The 21,761-nt window shown below is 43.2% G+C and overlaps 1 protein-coding gene across 10 annotated transcripts in view; it reads left to right on the top strand.

Moving 5' to 3' along the window:
• Nucleotides 1–21,761, top strand: part of NEK1 (NIMA related kinase 1) — a 137,695-nt gene that overhangs the window by 83,255 nt on the left and 32,679 nt on the right. For 9 of the 10 annotated variants that reach the window (XM_034770721.1, XM_034770722.1, XM_034770727.1 and 6 more), the window contains 5 exons: nucleotides 15,002–15,154; nucleotides 15,691–15,876; nucleotides 16,365–16,488; nucleotides 16,962–17,065; nucleotides 19,978–20,189. In XM_034770721.1, the coding sequence (XP_034626612.1) occupies nucleotides 15,002–15,154; nucleotides 15,691–15,876; nucleotides 16,365–16,488; nucleotides 16,962–17,065; nucleotides 19,978–20,189 (779 nt within the window). Of the gene's footprint in view, nucleotides 1–15,001; nucleotides 15,155–15,690; nucleotides 15,877–16,364; nucleotides 16,489–16,961; nucleotides 17,066–19,977; nucleotides 20,190–21,761 lie in introns of those variants that run through there. The other variant, XM_034770730.1, reaches the window with a different exon arrangement.

Here is a 21,761-nt window from a genome sequence, read left to right as displayed (position 1 = left end):
TTATGTAACAAGAAAAAAATCTACATTTGTAAGTTGCACTTTCATGATAAGGAGAGTGCACTACAGTACTTGTATGAGGTGAATTGAAAATAGTATTTCTTTATCATTTTTACAGTGCAAATATTTGTAATTAAAAATAATATAAAGTGAGCACTGTACACTTTGTATTCTATGTTGTAATAGAAATCCATATATTGAAAAGGTAGAAAAACAATTGGTATTCTATTGTTTAACATTGCGATTAATCATGATTACTTTTTTTTTAGTCAATCGTGTGAGTTAACTGATTAATCGACATCCCTACTATATTCTATTTTGGTTAAGAATTGATGTACAAGTCAAGGGGTTAACTAGTTTTATTGAGTTTTGCCTCAAAGGAGTTAAGTTCTACTGTTAGAACAAATAGTTAACTGAGCTTGAGAGTTTGTATAAAGTTGTGCTGACTAACTCCCATTGCAGACTATCACTACAAGAATCTTTTTACACATTTATTAATCATACATAAGAAGGTAAAGCAGTTAAGGCATTTAAAACTTAAAAAGTGAAACAAAACCTCACCATTTAAAATTTCCATGGTACCCTTTCCATTTTAGTTAGTATTGAAAGCCTTTGTTAGGAAAAAGAGACTCAGTTATAGGATGATTTGTTGTTACTGAGATCTGAACCCGTTTCTTTTTAAGAGAAGACAAAAAAAATTACAGAAGGAAAGAAACAGTATCAAAGATACTACAAAGATGCAGTTTGTCTTTTTCACTTGCATTTTAGCTGCTGGAAAATTTTCAGGCAAAACTCTTGCTTTTTTACGTATCTGGCTAAAGCATTATTTTTAGTTTGCCTCCTTGGTCACATTTTTGTTTTTGGAGGGGGGTGAAGGGTATATCAGCAGAAACCTTCAGTTCATACTTCAGATGTTCAGATGTTGTTCAGTATTAAACCCAGTGGATCTGGTGATGTCATCTGGCTTTCTTCTTCAGTGTGTTAAGAATATCTTTCAGGATCAGGAAAACAGTGTAATGGCAAATTCCTGGGTCCCAGTATATGATGGTGAAGCATATTTCCTCCTGTTGTTCCTTCTCAAATAAGCTACCCCAAAAAAACAGATTTCATTCCATTAAAACTGATCATCTGGTGGTCTCATGTTCAGGCACTTACTTTCATTTTAATATCATATTGGCCTGTGCTATAGCATTTTTGTTACTTTAATCCTTAAAGTTTCCTAATTATAGATTTTTAGTTTATATAATTTGACTCTAATCTGTGATCATTTTTATAAAACAATTTATATACTGGTCACTATGGCCTCTTTGTTACCTTTTAGCCCCACCTCTTTGGACAGGCTAAAATTCTAGCCCAGAGTATAAGTCTCCACAGAGTTAAACTATCATTCTTCAAGTGCTTTCTCCTGTCCATTCCATGCTAGGTGTATGCACCCACACTGCGTGCAGAGTTGTCGGACTTTTTTTCCCTTAGTGCTATCCATAGGACTGGCTCTACCACTCCTTGGAAGCTGCACGCACATGCAGTATAAGGGGCTCTGCTGGCTCTGCACCCTCTGTTCCTTTTTACCGCCTGTGATGGTTGCTTGGAATGATCGCTCCTGCTCTTGCAAGGCTTCTTTCCCAGTGGCTTGGACTTTTCTGTCATATATCATACAGTTATTGTAGTTAGTGTATATAGTTCTTAGCAAGTGTTTGTGTATATAGTGTGGATAGTGATCCTTCTCACTGAGGGACTTTCACCACTAGGACTGACTTCAAGCTGTGTGCCTGCTCGGGCAAGCCCATGCCTGTGAGTGACCCACACTCTAGCTGTCTAAAGAGCCTCGGGAAAACTCAGATTTAAGAGAAGTGCCAGATATGCAGGTGCTTCAAACATGCACTCAAAAAGATATAAACATTTGTCTGAAGGCCTTCCTCATGGAGGCAGCCTTCAAACCAGCCTCAGAGCTGAGCAGCTCCGAATAGGCGCCAAGAAGTTCAGCTTCTGTGTGAAGTGCTCCATTGGTTCCATGCTCCTCCTGGCACCATTCTCCATCCCTAGTGCCAAAGAAGAAACATAAGAAACAGCATGCCGAGAGAGGGTAGTCTCCAGTGCCAAAAAGGGACAAGTGGGGCGTAGCTGGCGTTGTCAGACTCACACCGGGCCACTTGTCCTCCCAAGAGCCACTATTGGCTCCTGCGACTCTACCACAGCTCCAAGTCCAGTCTGGGATCCACCTCTGACTCCCGGGAGCAGCCATGGAACCTCTTGCCTGTGGGCCCCTTCGACTCCAGAGGCTTTCCAGGCGGCAAAGAATCTGATGTCCCTCCCGATCCCGTCTACCCTGCAAGTTACCCTGCCAGCCAAGGATACCAAGGATAAAAGGGATCCAGGGGTGGTGAGCTCCATCATGGCACAGACCATGATAGCACCATCCAGAGGAAAACTCTCCATGGTACCTTTGCAATGGTCTCTGACACGTCATCAGTCACTGGTTCCCCGGCACTGCCTGGAGGCAGAAGCAGGATACTGCACTGTCCATGATCTCTGAGGGAAGAATCTAGTATCCTGTTATGTATCTCTAACCAGCCAATGCTGTTGGGGAGGTACGATTTTAACCTGTGGGATTCAATGGCTAAAGTTAAAGTCTCCCCGCTACAGGAGTCAAGGCAGGAGTTCATGGCAATCCTGGAGGAAGACTGTGGCCAGGACCTCCCTCCAGGCAGTGCTGGACTCGGCCAACTCAGCAGCCAGAACGATGGCATCAGCCATGAGGCACAGTTCCTGGCTCCAATCATCTGGCCTCTCTTGGATGCAGCAGTCCATCCAAGACCTCCCTATTCTCTGAATAAATGGACTCCAAGCTCCCTAGTCTCAAAGACTCGAGGGCTATGCTTCGCTCGCTGGGCCTTTAGATGCCCCTAGTCTCCAGGAAGCATTTTAGGCCCCAGCAGCCTCCCTGATTCCCTGAGCCGTCTAGGCAGGAGCCCTACAAAAGAAAAGGAAAGGGTTATAAATGTTGTCAGTTTCTGCCTCAGCTTCCCAGTTGGGCTCACATAGATACTCCAGTGGGGCCAAGCAGGCCTTTTGAAGCTATGCCAGAGAATGGCATACCAGTTTTGACTCCAGATCCATTCCCTGTTTTGTTTTGGATCACCTGTTGCTCTTCCTAATATTTACTAATCCCAAAAGCCAAGGTGGGGTCTACTGCCTGTCCTGGACCAACATTGCCCCAACCCATATCTCAAGAAACTAAGGTTCCAAGTGGTCTCCCTGGCCGTTGTCATTCCCACCCTAGATCCGGGAGACTGGTACGCTGCCCTTGATTTGAAGGATGCTTATTTCCACTTTTCCATCTTCCGCAGACACAGGAGATTGCTTAAATTTCTGGTGGGTCATCTGCCAATCACTGCGCTTCCTTTTGGTCTTTTAGCAGCTCCCATGGGTTTTCATGAAGTGTATGATGGTGGTTGCAGCCTTCCTCAGACATCTAGGCATACAAGTCTACCTTTACCTCGACGACTGGCTGATCAAAGGCCACTCACAGGCTCAAGTCCAGCACAGCATCAGCATAGCATAGGCCACCTTTCAGGCACGGGGCCTGTTAATAAATGTACAAAAGTCAACTTTTGGTCCTGGTTCAGAGAATAGAGTTCATCGGGGTGGAGCTTGACTCCATCCAGGCCAATGCCTATTTACTGGAGACCAGATTCCCAACTATGTCAGACCTGATCTCCTAGGTCGCAACCCACCCTTTTACAACCACCTGGGTTTGTCTCAAACTGTTGGGTGACACGGTGGTATGTATCTATGTGGTGCAGTATGTACAGTTATGCCTCAGACCCCTGCAGATGTATCTGAAATCAGTCTACTCCCCAGCAGACACCACTTGGACTCGGTATTCATGATTCTGCCGCCTGTCCTTTGCTTAGTTGGTGGAGAGACCTAGGTTCCATAATGAAAGGGTACCTTTTGCTGCCCCATATCCATTGGTAACCTTGGTTTTGGGTGCATCGGACCTGAAGTCGGGACCCCACTTCGAAAGTCTCAACCTCTGCTCCCAGGAAGAACTTTCCCTGCACATAAATGTCAGGGAACTCAGTGGTACGTTTGGCTTGACAGGTGTTTCTTCCCCAGATCTCATGCAAGGTGCTGCAGGTCTTGACAGACAAAATGGCCTCGATGTTTTACATCAACAAGCAGGGAGAAGCTCGATCTTGAGCCCTGTGCTAAGAGTCTGTAAGACTTGTGCATGAAACATGCCATTCACCTTAAGGCGTCACTTCTCCAAGGGACCCAGTACACACAGAGAGATCACCTCAGCAGGTCCTTTTCCTCTCACCTCGAGTGGTCTCTTCACCCGGAGATTGCCAGTGTTATTTTCCAGAAGTGGGGGCCTCCCAAGGTGGACTTGTTTGCCACCAGACAGAACAGGAAATGTCATCAGTTCTATTTGCTGCACAGGTTCAACAGGGGCTCCCTCTCCAATGCCTTCCTACTCTCTCTTGCCAGGAGCTAGGATTGACGATGTGACAGAGAGACTGCCGAGACTCATCAAGCCCTCAGATCACTACCCCTTCCTACTTCTCCTCGTGGGCTCCAATGATACTGCCAAGAATGACCTTGAACGGATCACTTCAGACTATGTGGTTCTGGGAAGAATAAAGGAGTTTGAGGCACAAGTGATGTTCTCATCCATCCTCCCTGTGGAAGGAAAAGGCCCGGGTAGAGACAGCTGAATCATGGAAGTCAACGAATGGCTACACAGGTGGCGTCAGAGAGAAGGTTTCGGATTCTTTGACCATGGGATGGTGTTCCAAGAAGAAAGAGTGCTAGGCAGAGACGGGCTCCACCTAACGAAGAGAGGGAAGAGCAGCTTCACAAGCAGGCTGGCTAACCTAGTGAGGAGGGCTTTAAACTAGGCTCACTGAGGGAAGGAGACCAAAGCCCAGAGGTAAGTGGGGAAGTGGGATACTGTGAAGGAAGCATGAGCAGGAGGGCGCAAGAGGGGAGGACTCCTGCCTCATATTGAGAAAGCAGGACAAACAACGAGTTACCTTAAGTGCCTATACACAAATGCAAGAAGCTTGGGAAACAAGCAGGGAGAACTGGAAGTCCTGGCACAGTCAAGGAATTATGATGTGATTGGAATAACAGAGACTTGGTGGGATAACTCACATGACTGGAGTACTGTCATGGATGGATATAAACTGTTCAGGAAAGACAGGCAGGTCAAAAAAGGTGGGGGGAGTTGCATTGTATGTAAAAGAGCAGTATGACTGTTCAGAACTCTGGAATGAAACTGCAGAAAAACCTGAGAGTCTCTGATTAAGTTTAGAAGTGTGAGCAACAAAAGTGATGTCGTGGTGGGAGTCTACTATAGACCACCAGACCGGGGGATGAGGTGGACGAGGCTTTCTTCCGGCAACTAACCAAAGTTACTAGATCACAATCCCTGATTCTCATGGGAGACTTCAGTCACCCTGATATCTGCTGGGAGAGCAATACAGTGGTGCACAGACAATCCAGAAAGTTTTTGGAAACTGTAGGGGACAATTTCCTGATGCAAGTGCTGGTGTAACCAACTAGGGGCAGAGCTCTTCTTGACCTGCTGCTCACAAACCGGGAAGAATTAGTAGGGGAAGCAAAAGTGGATGGGAACCTGGGAGGCAGTGACCATGAGATGGTCGAGTTCAGGATCCTGACACAAGGAAGAAAGGAGAGCAGCAGAATATGGACCCTGGACTTCAGAAAAGCAGATTTTGACTCCCTCAGGGAACTGATGGGCAGGATCCCCTGGGATAATAATATGAGGGGGAAAGGAGTCGAGGAGAGCTGGCTGTATTTTGAAGAATCCTTATTGCGGTTGCAGGAACAAACCATCCCAATGTGTAGAAAGAATAGTAAATATGGCAGGCGACCAGCTTGGCTTAACAGTGAAATCGTTGCTGATCTTAAACACAGAAAAGAAGCTTACAAGAAATGGAAGCTTGGACAAATGACTAGGGAGGAGTCTAAAAATATTGCTCAGGCATGCAGGAGTGAAATCAGGAAGGCTAAATCACACTTAGAGTTGCAGCTAGCCAGAGATGTTAAGAGTAACAAGAAGGGTTTCTTCAGGTATGTTAGCAACAAGAAGGTGGTCAAGGAAAGTGTGGGCCCCTTACTGAATGAGGGAGGCAACTTAGTGACAGAGGATGTGGAAAAAGCTAATGTACTCAATGTTTTTTTTTTTTTTGCCTCTGTCTTCACGAACAAGATCAGCTCCCAGACTGCTGCACTGGGCAACACAGCATGGGGAGGAGGTGACCAGCACTCTGGAGAAAGAAGTGGTTTGGGTCTATTTAGAAAAGCTGGACGAGCACAAGTCCATGGGGCCAGATGCGCTGCATCCAATGGTGCTAAAGGAGTTGGAGGATGTGATTGCAGAGCCATTGGCCATTATCTTTGAAAACTCATGGCGATCGGGGGAGGTCCCGGATGACTGGAAAAAGGCTAATGTAGTGCCCATTTTTAAAAAAGGGAAGGAGGAGGATCCGGGGAACTATAGGCCAGTCAGCCTCATCTCAGTCCCTGGAAAAATCATGGAGCAGGTCCTCAAGGAATCAATTCTGAAGCACTTAGAGAAGAGGAAAGTGATCGGGAACAGTCAGCATGGATTCACCAAGGGCAAGTCATGCCTGACTAACCTAATTGCCTTCTATGAGATAACTGGCTCTGTGGATGAGGGGAAAGTAGTGGACTTCATATTCCTTGACTTTAGCAAAGCTTTTGATACGGTTTCCCACTGTATTATTGCTGACAAATTAAAGTAGTATGGGCTGGATGAACAGACTATAAGGTGGATAGAAATCTGGCTAGATAGTCGGGCTCAACAGGTAGTTATCAATGGTTCCATGTCTAGTTGGCAGCTGGTATCAAGCGGAGTGCCCCAAGGGTCAGTGCTGGGGCCGGTTTTGTTCAGTATCTTCATTAATGATCTGTAGGATGGCGTGGACTGTACCCTCAGCAAGTTTGCACATGACACTAAACTGGGAGGAGTGGTAGATACGCTGGAGGGTAGGGATAGGATACAGAGGGACCTAGACAAATTAGAGGATTGGGCCAAAAGAAACCTGATGAGGTTCAATAAGGACAATGCAGAGTCCTGCACTTAGGACGGAAGAATCCCATGCACTGCTACAGACTAGGGACCTAATGGCTAGGCAGCAGTTGTGCAGAAAAAGACCTAGGGGTTTCATTGGGATGAGAAGCTGGATGAGAGTCTCATAGACTTTAAGGTTAGAAGGGACCATTATGATCATCTAGTCTGACCTCCTGCACAATGCAGGCCACTGAATCTCACCCACCCACTCCTGTAAGAAACCCCTAACCTATGCCTGAGTTATTGAAGTCCTCAAATCGTGGTTTTAAAGACTTCAAGGTGCAGAGAATCCTCCAGCAAGTGACCTGTGACTCATGCTGCAGAGGAAGGCGAAAAACCTCCAGGGCCTCTGCCAATCTGGAGGAAAATTCCTTCCTGACCCCAAATATGGCGATCAGTTAAACCCTGAGCATGTGGGCAAGACTCACCAGCCAGCACCCAGGAAAGAATTCTCTGTAGTAACTCAGATCCCACCCCATCTAACATCCCATCATAAACCATTGGGCATTTTAATTTCCTAATAATCAAAGATCAATTAATTGCCAAAATTAGGCTATCCCATCATACCATCCCCTCCATAAACTTAGCAAGCTTAGTCTTGAAGCCACAAATATGTCTTTTGCCCCCACTACTCCCCTTGAAAGGCTGTTCCAGAACTTCACTCCTCTAATGGTTAGAAACCTTTGTCTCATTTCAAGTCTAAACTTCCTAATGTCCAGTTTATATCCGTTTGTTCTTGTGTCCACATTGGTACTAAGCTTAAATAATTCCTCTCCTTCCCTGATATTTATCCCTCTGATATATTTATAAAGAGCAATCCTATCTCCCCTCATCCTTCTTTTGGTTAGGCTAAACAAGCCAAGCTCTTTGAGTCTCCTTTCATAAGACAGGGTTTCCGTTCCTCGGATCATCCTAGTAGCCCTTCTCTATACCTGTTCCAGTTTTAATTCATCCTTCTTAAACATGAGAGACCAGAACTGCACACAGTATTCCAGATGAAGTCTCACCAGTGCCTTGTATAATGGTACTAACATCTCCTTATCTTTACTGGAAATACCTCGCCTGATGCATCCCAAGACCACATTAGCTTTTTTAATGGCCATATCACATTGGCGGCTCATAGTCATCCTGTGATCAACCAATACTCCGAGGTCCTTCTCCTCCTCTATTACTTCCAACTGATGTGTCCCCAATTTATAACCAAAATTCTTGTTATTAATCCCTAAATGCATGACCTTGCACTTTTCATTACTAAATTTCATCCTATTACTCCAGTTTACAAGGTCATCCAGATCTTCCTGTATGATATCCTGGTCCTTCTCTGTATTAGCAATACCTCCCAGCTTTGTGATCCGTGCCAAGGTCAGTAATAAAAAGATTAAATAAGACTGGTCCCAAAACCGATCCCTGAGGAACTCCAGTAGTGACCTCCTTCCAGCCTGACAGTTCACCTTTCAGTATAACCTGTTGTAGTCTCCCCTTTAACCAGTTCCTTATCCACCTTTCAATTTTCATATTGATCCCCATCTTTTCCAATTTAGCTACTAATTCCCCATGTGGAACCATATCAAATTCCTTACTGAAGTCGAGGTAAATGAGATCCACTGCGTTTCCTTTGTCTACAAAATCTGTTACCTTCTCAAAGAAGGAGATCAGGTTGGTTTGGCACAATCTATCTTTTGTAAAACCATGTTGTATTTTGTCCCAATTACCATTGACCTCAGTGTCCTTAACTACTTTCTCCTTCAAAAAATTTTCCAAGACCTTGCATACTACAGATGTCAAACTAACAGGCCTATTGTTACTCGGATCACGTTTTTTCTTTCTTAAAAATAGTAACTATGTTAGCAATTCTCCAGTCGTATGGTACAACCCCTGAGTTTACTGATTAATTAAAAATTCTTGCTAATGGGCTTGTGCCAGTTCCTTTAATATTCTTAGATGAAGATTATCTGGGCCCCCCGATTTAGGCCCATTAAGCTGTTCGAGTTTGGCTTTTGTCTCGGATGTGGTAATATCTACCTCCATATCCTCATTTCCCATTTGTCATCCTACCATTATCCGTAAGCGCCTCATTAGCCTCATTAAAGACTGAGGCAAAGTATTTGTTTATGTATTGGGCCATGCCTAGATTATCCTTAACCTCCACTCCATCCTCAGTGTTTAGCGGTCCCACTTCTTTCTTTGTTTTCTTCTTATTTATATGGCTATAGAACCTTTTACTATTGGTTTTAATTCCCTTTGCAAGGTCCAACTCGACATGGCTTTTGGCCTTTCTCACTTTATCCCTACATGTTCTGACCTCAATAAGGTAGCTTTCCTTGCTGATCCCTCCCATCTTCCACTTCTTGTAGGTTTTCTGCTTTTTCTTAATCACCTCTCTGAGATGCTTGCTCATCCAGCTTGGTCTACAACTCCTGCCTATGAATTTTTTCCCCTTTCTTGGGATGCAGGCTTCTGATAGTTTCTGCAACTTTGACTTGTAGTAATTCCAGGCCTCTTCTGCCTTTAGATCCACAAGTTCATCAGTCCAATCCACTTCCCTAACTAATTTCCTTAATTCTTTAAAGTTAGCTCTTTTAAAATAAAAAACCCTAGTCCCAGATCTATTTTTGTTTATCCTTCCATTTAGTTTGAACTGAATTAGCTCATGATCACTCAAGCCAAGGTTGTCCCCTACAACCATTTCTTCTATGAGGTCCTCACTACTCTCCAAAACCAAATCTAAAATGGCATTCCCTCTTGTTGGTTCTTCAACTACTTGGTGAAGGAATCCATCAGCTATCGCATCCAGGAAAATCTGAGCCCTATTGTTATTAGCACTTGTCCTCCAGTCTATATCTGGGAAGTTAGACTCCCATGATCACACAATTCCCATGGGTGCTTACTTCATTAAAAACCATTAAAGAGGTCTCTATCCATATCCAAATCAGATCCCGGTGGTCCATAGCATACCCCAAGCACTATCCCAGGGGAGGCTCTAGTAGCTTTTTTCCCCAATGTGATTTTTGCCCAGACAGACTGTCTTATCCACTCCATCACTTCTTATTGCTTTACAGTCTACTTCATCATTGATATACAATGCTACTCCACCACCTTTGCCTTTATTTCTGTCTTTCCTAAACAGCACATAGCCTTCAATACCTGTACTCGAGACATGACTACTATTCCACCATGTTTCTGTTATCCCTATAATATCTGGTTTCACTTCCTGCACCAGTAACTCTAGTTTCTCCATTTTGTTACCTAGGCTCCTCACATTAGCGTACAAACATCTTAATTTTTGCCATTTGGCTTCACTGACATTCTTTACCCGATTAGGCACAGACATTCTACCGCCAGTATCACCTATTAGATGGGTATCTACACTACCCTTCCTCCTTATGTCCATTCTCATACCCACGGCTGTATCCTTTCTTACTTCATTTCCTTCCTTCTCAATGTTAAAATCCAGCGTGGAGATTACCTGGACATCTCCCAACCACCTCTCCCCTGCACCCCAATTCCTAGTTTAAAGCTCTCTTAATCAGTTGTGCCAGCCTCCATCCTAGAAGTCTATCTCCCTCCTTACTCAGGTGAAGTCCTTCCCGAGAGAGTAGTTCTCTGTCCATGAATGCTTCCCAGTGGCCATACATCCCAAAGCCCTCCTTATAGCACCACTGCCTGAACCATCTGTTGATCGCCATAATCTTGTAACAGCTTTGTTGTCCTTCTCTAGGAACAGGCAGAATCCCACTGAAGATCATCTGAGCCTCAATTTCCTTAAGCGTCTTCCCCAGCCTGGCATAGTCTCCCTTGATACGTTCCAGCAAGAATCTAGCTGTATCATTTGTTCCTACATGAAGGACAATCAGCGGATTCTTTCCCGCTCCTGTTAGGATCCTTTTCAGCCTGAGGTCCACATCCTGTATCTTAGCACCCAGCAGACAGCACACCTTTCTGTTCTCCGGATTAGCTCTAGTTACAGGCCTGTCTATTCTTCTCAGTGAGGAGTCCCCAATCACGTAGACCTGCCTTTTCCTGGTGATGGTGCGATTCTCTGGTCTATCCCCTGCTCCCTCTGGCTGCAAGTCCTCTCGATTTTCTATTGTCCCTTGTAGTCCTCCGCAACCCATCCCGTATCCTCCTGGGGCTCATATTTGGTGTTATCTCCATTGACTCTTCCCCCCTTCCTATAGGACTAGCAGCTCTTCTCTTCTTCCTTGCCCTCTCACCTTCAGCAACCACCTGCTGTGCCCCTTCTTCATTTTCCAACTCTGCAAACCTGTTCCTGAGCTCTTTTTCTCCTTCACTAGCCAGTTTTTTCCTCTGCCTGGTTCTCTTAGTCACATGCTTCCACTGTCCACTTTCCTCACGCAGCAGTCTCCCCTCAGAATTTTTTGGTCCTGCTTCCAATTGCAAGTCTGAGCTTTTTCCTTCAGCCTCCTCATGTCTTTGCTCCATCATCTGCTCGAACCCCCTTCTAAACTCAACCAGAGTTTCCACCTGCATCTCCAATACTCGGATCTTTTCTTCCATCAGCTCTATCAGGCGGCACTTCATGCAGACGAAACTCTTTTCAGATACCCCCTCCAGGATCATGTACATGCCGCAGCTTCCACATCCAGTCATCCTCATTATGTCTTCCACCGCTTGGATCACTATCACTGCTGCCTCTGTCTGAGTCGACAGTATGCCCTTGTTGCCAAGAAGGCTAACGGCATTTTGGGCTGTATAAGTAGGGGCATTACCAGCAGATCGAGGGATGTGATCATTCCCCTGTATTTGACATTGATGAGGTCTCTTCTGGAGTACTGTGTCCAATTTTGGGCCCCACACTACAAATGATGTGGAAAAACTGCAAAGAGTCCAGCGAAGGGCAACAAAAATGATTAGGGGGCTGGAGCACATGACTTATGAGAAGAGGCTGAGGGAACTGGATTTGTTTAGTCTGCAGAAGAGAAGAATGAGGGGGGATTTGATAGCTGCTTTCAGCTACCTGAAAGGGGGTTCGAAAGAGGATGGATCTAGACTGTTCTCAGTGGTAGCAGATGACAGAACAAGGAGTAATGGTCTCAAGTTGCAGTGGGGGAGGTTTAGGTTGGATATTAGGAAAAACTTTTCCACTAGGAGGGTGTTGAATCACTGGAATGGGTTACCTAGGGAGGTGGTGGAATATCCTTCCTTAGAGGTTTTTAAGTCAGGCTTGGCAATTGGTCCTGCTTTGAGCAGGGGATTGGACTAGACGACTTCCTGAGGTCCCTTCCAGAATCTAATCTATTCTATGTGGGTAGACCTTCCCACTGATCCCCTTGGTTTACAAGGACCTCCTAAAGATCAACCGGGACAAGGTGAAGGTTATCCTGATAGCTGCAGCATGGCCACGCCAGCTTTGTTCGGCAAGCTTCTGGAGCTCTCAGTGGCAGCTCACTTGCGCTCCCACACCGTCCAGACTTGATTTCACAAGACTACGGCCAATTGCTTCACCCGAATCTCGCCTCCTTGTACCTGTACCAGCCTGGTTGCTTCGTGGCTGAACTCTAAAGAGCAGGCCTGCTTGAACTAGTTTTGACAAGTCTTGCTAGGTAGCAGAAAGCCTGCCACCATGTCCACCTACTTGGCTAAGTGGAGATATTTCACTTTTTGGGCCTCCGAACGGAATCTTTCTCCATCCCAGTCTTCTCTGTAGTCTGTCTTGGACTATCTGCTCCACCTAAAAAATCAAGATCTGGCGCTCTCATCTATTAAGGTTCACTTGGCAGTCATTTCTGCCTTTCACACTCCAGGGCAGATCAGTGTTCTCCCACGAGATGACAATCAGGTTTCTCAAGGGCTTGGAAAGACTCTATCCTCAGGTTCATGAACTGATTTCCCCAATGGGACTTAAACCTTGTCTTGTCAAAGCTCACGGGGCCTCCATTTGAGCTGTTAGCATCTTGTCCCATACTGCTTCGCTCTTGGAAGGTTGCCTTCCTCTTGGCGATCACCTCAGCCAGAGGGTATCTGAGATCAAAGCCCTGTTGTCAGAACCCCTTTATATGGTGATGTTCAAGGACAAGGTCCAGCTGCACCCCCATCCTGCCTTCCTACCGAAGGTGGTGTCGCAATTCCACAACAATCAGGACATTTTTCTTTCGGTCGTCTTTCTGAAACCTCTCAAGACCACCGAGGAGCATTGGTTCCATACATTAGACATTTAGCAGGCCCTAGCCTTCTATAACAAGAGGACTAAGCCCTTCTGCAAATCTACACAACTCTTTATAGTAGTAGCAGGAAGGATGAGAGGGCTGCCAATGTCATCCCAAAGAATCTTATCCTGGATATCCGCCTGTATCGGGGTTTGTTACGAGCAGGCGAAGGCTCCGCCTCCAGCCATCATGAATGCCCATTCCACAAGAGCTCAGGCTTCGTCAGCAGCATTCCTCTCACAAGTACCAGTCCAGGACATCTGCAGAGCTACAATATGATCGTCGGTCCATACTTTCGCATCCTACTACGCCATCACCTAGCAGACCCATGACAATGCCAGTTTCGGAAGAGCGGTGTTGTAATCAGCACATCCATAAACTCCAAGCCCACCTCCAAGGGGTACTGCTTGAGTCACCTAGCATGGAATGGCCATGACCACGCACTCAAAGAGGGGGGAAAGAAAAGTTACTAATCTTTTGTAACGGTTGTTCTTCAAGATGTCCATTCCATGACCCACCTTCCTACCCCTCTGTCGGTGATATCAGTAAGAAAAATGGTGAGATGGTGCAGAGCCGGCAGTGCTCCTTATACTGGTGCATATGTGCATGGCTCCAGGGGGCACTAAAACCAGTCCGAGGGATACCACTAAGGGGAAAATCTCTGGCAACTGTGCATGCGGCACACACACCTGGCATGGAATGGACATGAGCAACACATCTTTAAGAACAACAGTTACAAAAGGTTAGTAACCATTTTTTCTTCTGATGCGTGTATGCCATCTCAAAAGGACTAGAAGATATAATAGAAGAAATTTTTCAATTTACATTTATTACTTTTATTTTAGTTTTTTATGTTGGACCCTTTCTTAGTTTAAGCTTGATAGAATTCCTGATATTGTTGATCAAGCCTAATACTCTTAAATTCTGTCTCCTCCGTGTCTGATGGTCTTAAAAAGTGGGAGTTCCCCTTCTCCCTAGCAACTGATTTTGGCTCTAAACTAAAGTGCAGGACTGCTGTTCAGGAAGAATGTTGCAAAATCCTCTGCTTTTAAGCATGCATAAAATGGGAGGCTCAAAGTCTCCCTTTGTAGCAGAGCCTTTCAAAAGATTTTTGTTTTAATTTAAATTGAGTTTACCTAATTTTCTTCTGTTGGGTGCATTTCTCAAAGTTATTTTCAAATATATATTTTTGGAGAGTTTGAGGGCTTCTGAGGCAGCACCTTCCTTTGTGTCTCCACCCCCTCCCCCCTTTTCTTCTGAAATGGCAGACACAGACGCAAAATAAGGTTAAGAAATGTTCCTATTGTCTCTTCCTTCCCCAAAAGGCAAGTTCCTTGGGGCAGAGGTGAAGTTCTTGGTATGAAGTCCAGGTCTGCATAAGCCAGTTGAAAAGGCTGTGGAAAATTCCCCTCTTTGTTTGGCTTACCCACATTGCCTCAGGTACTGAAAACTAACAAACAAAAAAGACACCAACTCCTTCTGACTAAAAATATTGGTGGGTCTGCTGTTATGATTAAGTGGAAATTTCAGGGGTAACTTTTTAAGCTAGTGGCCAGAGAGAGATTCTTCCGGTGTTCAGATTTAATCAGGGATCTATCTTTACAGGCTCGTGTGTTCAAAATTAAAAAGCAATATACGTAGTCATTCCTTGATTTTTATAGGATTGTGAACAAAGATGATAAACTTATTTGTTCTTCATGATTCCCAACAGGGCAGACCGTGGGGGAGGTAATTAAACTAGATGTTGGTGAACCCCAGAGGAAAGTTTGGGGCAAAAGCCCTACTGATTCAGTGCTGAAGATACTGGGAGAAGCAGAGTTACAGCTTCAAACTGAATTACTGGAGGAAATAACTATCACAAATGGTAAGCAGGAATTGCGGGTTGTTTGAACTGCAGGGTTAGAAAATTACCTTGCATTGGGCTTATGAGAGTAATGTTTTTTCCTGTTAAACTACTTATCGCAATATAATATCATGATTTGGCGAGTTCTTCTTTGAGTGATGGTCCCTATTGTATTCCACTGAGGGTTCACATGCACCTGGAGTCAGAATTTGACAGAAGTGTCTGTTGGTCCGCACGTATGCCTGGCTCGCCTTGTGCTTCTATCGAAGGGGATAAAGGGTGGGGCAGACTGACTGCGTCTCCAGTTCCTTCTCCGCAGCGCATGGTCTGGATCGAAAGTTCGTGTCCTAAGCTCTGATGTACTTCTAAAAGATGGTTGTAAATAGTTAGATTTTTTTTTTAATAGCAGTTTTACCAGTTTTGTTTTCCTTTTAGTTTTAAAAGTTAATAGTTTTAGCAATTGTTTTAGATAAACAGTTTACCCTTTATCATTACCAAAACAGATAACACTCACTTTTTAAAATTGTATAATAAATTTGTATTATTTGATACTATAGAAGTTCCTGAAGAAGGTTCTCAGCCCTTAACAATGAAAGAAAACAGCGAAGTAAAAATTGCTTCTTGTATTGGAAAGAAATCTTCAGCTTCACTTGTTGGTATCCTAGAGTCTGAAAGGACAATACCAGAGGAGTCACAAACATTTGATGCCACCCAAGTGCCATCCAGGCCTGTTGTGCTAGATGGTATTATTTTCATTACTAATTCTAAATAATATAAATATTGTCTTAATCAGTAAGGAATTAAAAATAATGTAATTGATTATTACTTTTTTTAAATAAAAAATTGCCAAAACTTTCATGTATACCAATAAGTTAGTATGTCTTATTACAGTTCTAATATATTAAATGCCCAAAACTTGTAGGCAATGTTAAATTGAGATACTGGGGATAGAATTAAGGAAATGCGGAGTTTTCCTTGGAGGTGGTCTCTCCATATTCCCAGTTTTGGGTTGGGCACCCTGGCACTGCTGTGCTTTGGGAACCTACCGGAAAGCAGTGCCTTTTGGGGCTGCAAAAGTGTCTTCTGTTAAAGTCCAGAAGTCACTGAACCTCCAAGAATGTAAATGTAACCTTTTCAGAGAAGAAATATTTTTGTGATTATTTTTTTTTCTTTCATTTGAGCATCTGACTGTGATGCTCTGTAGTTGTGATCATGCTTTTATTTACTTTAGAGCTGGATGATTTGGAAGAAGAAATATTGGAAGAAACTGAAAAAAATAAGTGCAAAAGTGACCAGTTTATCATCACTGTTCATGATGTGTGGGTTAAAGAAAGGGAAGCAATAACGGAGAATGGGTGAGTAACAATTTTCACTTTTTTTTTTCTTGGTCACTGTCTGTAGAGCCATTCAAAACAATAGCTAGGTTTTGACGGACTAGTACTTTACATATTTCACTTAATTAAAACGTTATACTTGGCTTTAGTGCTGATGCTTCTAATTGTCTTGTTAATGTGGGGTATATCTACACCTGGATAAAAAACCCATGGCTAGCCTGGATCAGCTGACTCTGGCTCTGGGGATCAAAAATTGCTGTCTAGACATTTTGAGCTGGGCTGGAGCCAGAGCTCTGGGAGCTCGTGAGGGTGGAGGGTACCAGAGCCCGAACCCAAACATCTACACAGCAATTTTTAGCTCATGAGTCTGAATCAGCAGATCTGGCTCAGCTGTGGCCGTGTAATGGGGCTTTTACCCCTGTGTAGACCTACCCTTGATGGCTGGCTGATTTTCTCTGTAGATGAATTGCATTAATGGTGATTTTAAATTGTAGGCCACAGGAAGATACTGTCTGTCAGAAAGATGGTGGTGGTGATGAAGCAGCTTTGGAGAAGGAAATGCCACATAATGCGCAACCGCATGATGAAGTTTCTGCTGGTCAGTGAGCAGACAACTACATTTTTTTTTTAAATAGTAGCATTGGTTATACAGTATATGGGTATTACCTTTTAAATCCAAAAGACAAATCTGTTCTGTCCTATTGCCACTTTCACTCTGTAGTTCTAGAAAATTCATAAATGGATTCTGCTGATAGATTAAGAAAGCCAAATCTTGGACTTCCCGATCAACAAAATTTTTCTTCCCAAAAAAGTGCCATTGTTTTTCTTTTCAGAAAATACTTTCCATGATTTTATCACTGTACATTAGATATTAGTAAAAGCGCTGTTGACCTGAAGTTAGAAAAATATACTTATCTCTAGTTTGGATAACTACTAATAAATTCAAGTATTGCTAGCTGATTATAACCTTCCTTCTCTGTAGTTGCTAGAAGAATTTCTTCTAGAAGAGTTCACCGGGTGTCTACAGACTCTTCCTTTCATGTTGAAAGGGCTGTCAGCCTATGAGAATGACAGCCCTGTAAACTGTAATGCAGTCCGGGACTCTCTTAGGGTTTGCATTGCCTTTGTCCGACTAGTTTGAAAATCTCAAGCACCTTTCTCGTCTCCTTGGGATTTGCTGCAGGTCTTCTTTTGTTAGGTGTTCTTGTTGGTGTAAATCAGATTTGCAGATGAAGCCAAAATTGGAAAAGTAGCAAATAAACAGGACAAAAGACTTCAACTGCATAGGATTTAAAGAAATTGGAGCAGGAGGGATGTATAGACAACTAAGGGATATTCAGTATCCTGAAATGTAAAGACTAAATCCAAACAAAAGAAGAAATAAATGGGTGAAAGGGGAATGTTAACAATCCGCTATGCCTGTAGCATCAAAGCAGGTTTTTTATATCTGCTCTTCTTAATTGTCCTAATATTTTTTTCATATAAGCAAACAAAAGAGAAGCCATAGGGAAGATGATCACTTTAAGACCTTTATCTGAAGCAGTTGTTCCAATTTTGAAAAAAAAGAGAAACTGCGGTGTCTGATTCATACATACAAACCTATTCCTTGACTGAATGGTACACAAAGGGCATTATGCAATTCAGAGGTCTGCAGTGATGTAGAATAACTTTACAGCCATGGGCTCATTTCTGAAATACTCCGTTAAAAATCCCACAAATTTAGGAGGCAACTTCTATTGACTTCAGTGGGAGTTTAGTATAAGCAAGGATTAAGACTCTAAGATTGGGCCTTTTAAGAATTACAGAGTTCATTTGTCTTCCCTTATGGCCAAGTTGCTGCTTTATTTATTTATTTTGGCAAATGCCTCCATCAAATGAGGTTTGACCTTGTGCACTCAGTTCATCCATGCTGATCTGAGGTGGAGTTGTACATGTCCCCACCATAACAGCAGAGGCAGCGGTACTACAGGGTAATTTTGGGCACTCTATGCTTGTATCAGTTTCTTGCTCTGGGGCATCCATCCGGGGAGAACAGGTTGAATTTGCAGACAAGGCTTCACAAGTCACATTATCGGAGGCTATCTAGTGTATCACTTGGATGTTCTTAAGCACACCCCCTACAGGGTTAATGCCATCCGTTCTTGGAGCATGACTGTCTAGATCTGGATTTCTAGTGTTAAGGTGGGGTGTATGTATCTTCTTCCACTGTGCTTTGGCATTCTTTTGAAGAGGACATCCTCTGTCCTGGGTTATTTCAGCAGAAATTGGTAAACTCTTGGGGAGAACGGAGGTTTCTGTTGCATTTTTCAAACAAACAAACAACCCCAAAAAGTCTTTAGGTGTTTTTTAGTGAAGGTAGAGTAAACATAGATTTGGAAATATTTTTTTATATTTCTTCATCTAGTAAGCTGCTCAGGGAAGTGGCCTGTCTTTTTAGTGTCTTCTATGAAGCACAGGTACACTTACGCCACTAGAAAATAAAAGTAGTAGTAATAATAATAATAATAAAACCTTTATAGATCCAGGATAGAGGAAACTTTAAGGAAATTCTTTGCTCCTGTGAAATTTAGGGCTCCAATTTATATGGTGCACACATAAACACAAAATATTGTATTTTTAATAGCTAGTTCCACATTTCCCATAATGGGTATTTGTCTTACACTATATTGCATACAAGACTAGAACAGGACAAAGTAGAAATAAAACTATCAGAATGAGTGGACTGTGCTGCAACAGTTAATTATTAACAATTATTAAACAAATATGTTCTCACTATCCACACATTTTAGGGATGATTCGGTATCCCTGACATAAAATGAATATTTCAGAACATGTATAGTATTTTACATGATTGTTTCTATATTAAGATTTGTATTGTGATAAAATACTGTCAACTAATTACACTTGTAAATTTCATCAGACTATATATATTAGACTTTTGTGCTTTAAGGTTTTAACATAATGTACAAGATTTTATATAGTAATTTACAAATGAAATGTGGTTGGTCAAAACTTTCTTGCAGTAACTCCTTATGGGAGCTTCTCTGTAATAAACTATAAGCAGTATACCCTTCACAAATATACCTTACACTAATGAAAATGAACCACCTTAGTTTTGTAAGATACAGTTAAGCGGTGTAAAAACATGACAACAGAGTATACACTGTAAAGTACTTCTTTGCATATGGCCAACTTACACAATTTTCAAAAGTTGAATATTGATTAATAAAAATCTTCAACTTAGTAATATTTTGCATCTATGTTTTTAAAGGTCTTGGTAAACGAAGGAGGGGCAAAACTTGAATTGCATTTCCTAGCATAAACATTTTTGACCATTTATATTAAAACAATATATAAAAGCAAGTGAATCTCAAATGTAGAAATTAGCTGATATGGCTCTTTTTATGATATAATTGGACTATCCTAATTCAACCCTTGTTGCCATTTGCTTAGAGGCTTGGAGTTTTTGTCTACATGGATTTGTAACCTTATTTCTCTCACCATCCCCAGACACTTGTGACTCTATGCAACCTGAACCCTTTTTCCAGAAGGTGCCACAACCACAAGCCATACCAACAACCTCACCAGTTCTGTCAGCTCAGTCTTCACTGGAAGAGCCTTTTCCACCTCGTTCACGATCTGTATCGCCAGCAAAAAGGAAAGGCAAAAGTTCATTACTGATTGGGCTCTCTACTGGCCTGTTTGATGCAAACAATCCAAAGGCAAGTAAACAGTTATGTTACTTTTTATTAAACTAAATCTTATCTTTTCCAGGGCTTATCTACACTAGAAAGTTTTATTGGGAAAAGTTCTGTCAGTGTATAGCTACAGTCATAGCTTTTTAAGAAGGGAACATTCATGAGGGCAGGGGACTGGACTCGATGACCTCTCGAGGTCCCTTCCAGTCTTAGAATTTATGAATATTTGGCTGCCTTAGCTGGTGCAATCTCTCCTCACAGCACCAGGTTACATCAGCTGGTTGTGGTACTATGGGTACGCATTCTAGTGTCCCGAACACCACTGACCAGTGCACCACCTTTTGGGAAATTTCTTCAGTGTACTTTAAGTCCCACAATTCCCTGAGAAATGTTCAAATTCCCTCTTGTCCATCCCATAATCTACTTCTTCACACTGAATTTTCAGTCTCAGCTATGTCACTCTCAGAAGCTGCACAGATCGTTGGAGCTCTTTTTGTATTTGCGGACCCACAACTGTGTAGCCAGCTGTGTAGCTGGGATATTGAGATTACTGAGGAGAAGTGGATGATATAGACAGTGAAACTGGTGAGCTGCTGCAGGTATTACTTCCCAGATGCACGTGGTGGAGCAGTGGTTGTGGCCCTGTGAAACGAGCACTGAGTGATGGGATCGAATTATGGTGCAAACTGGGGATGACCAGTAGTGGCTTCAGAACTTTTGGATGTAGAAGGCCAGGTTCTTGGGTGAGCTTGTTAAACAACTCCCAGCACTGCAGTGCAGACACACCAAAACAAGAGCTGCTCTGACAGTAGAGAAATAGGTGGGAAACACTCTCTGGAAGCTTGTAACCTTAAATTGCTGTTGATCAGTGAGAAATCAGTTTGGTGTTGGAAAACCTATGATGGGAGTGGTTGTCACCCAGGTGTGCAAGGCCATTTAAGCGTGTCCTACTGCACAACGTTGTGAGTCTGGGCAATTGCAGGAAATAATAGATTCATTCCCTGAATCAGTGCCCTGCCCTCCCACCCATGCTCTTCTTTCTAAGTAGAGAAAGAGAAAAGGCTACTTTTTCATGGTTTTACAAGTACTGGTGGATCACCACGGATGTTGTACTGACATGACATTGGGTGGTCAGGGAATGTACATGAAGCTCAAATCATTAGGAATACAGGTCGCAGATCTAGTTGAGCTCTCCCTCCAGAATGTTGAGGGAACCCAAATGTTGAATCCCCATATGCTTTAAAGCTCCGGAGTCTGAACAGTGTCCAGGTACTGCCCCTAGGCTTGGGGTGTCTAAGAACACACTCGGGTTGCAGCTTTCTGTCTAGCACCCTGAGGTTACCTGACCCCCTCTGGAGGACAGCGGACGCGTGTACTTGGTGACTCTTTATCTGGTACATTTGCTGCCACCATCCAATACTCTCACCTTGCCTCTTTTAGACTTAGAGTTAAAAGGTTTTAGCCTTTTCTCCCCAGGGACTGGAAACTCAGAGATACACTCTAGCATGTGGTAATTATTACATAATGTCACTTCAAGAAGCAACATTCAGGTGTCTCAATAACTTAATACAACATCTCAGGCTGAGGCTTAGATCT

This window comes from Trachemys scripta, chromosome 5, assembly GCF_013100865.1.
Source record: "Trachemys scripta elegans isolate TJP31775 chromosome 5, CAS_Tse_1.0, whole genome shotgun sequence".
Lineage (NCBI taxonomy): Eukaryota > Metazoa > Chordata > Testudines > Emydidae > Trachemys > Trachemys scripta.
The sequence above is the reverse complement of the archived record's forward strand: the minus strand, read 5'-3'. Positions and strand labels throughout refer to the sequence as shown.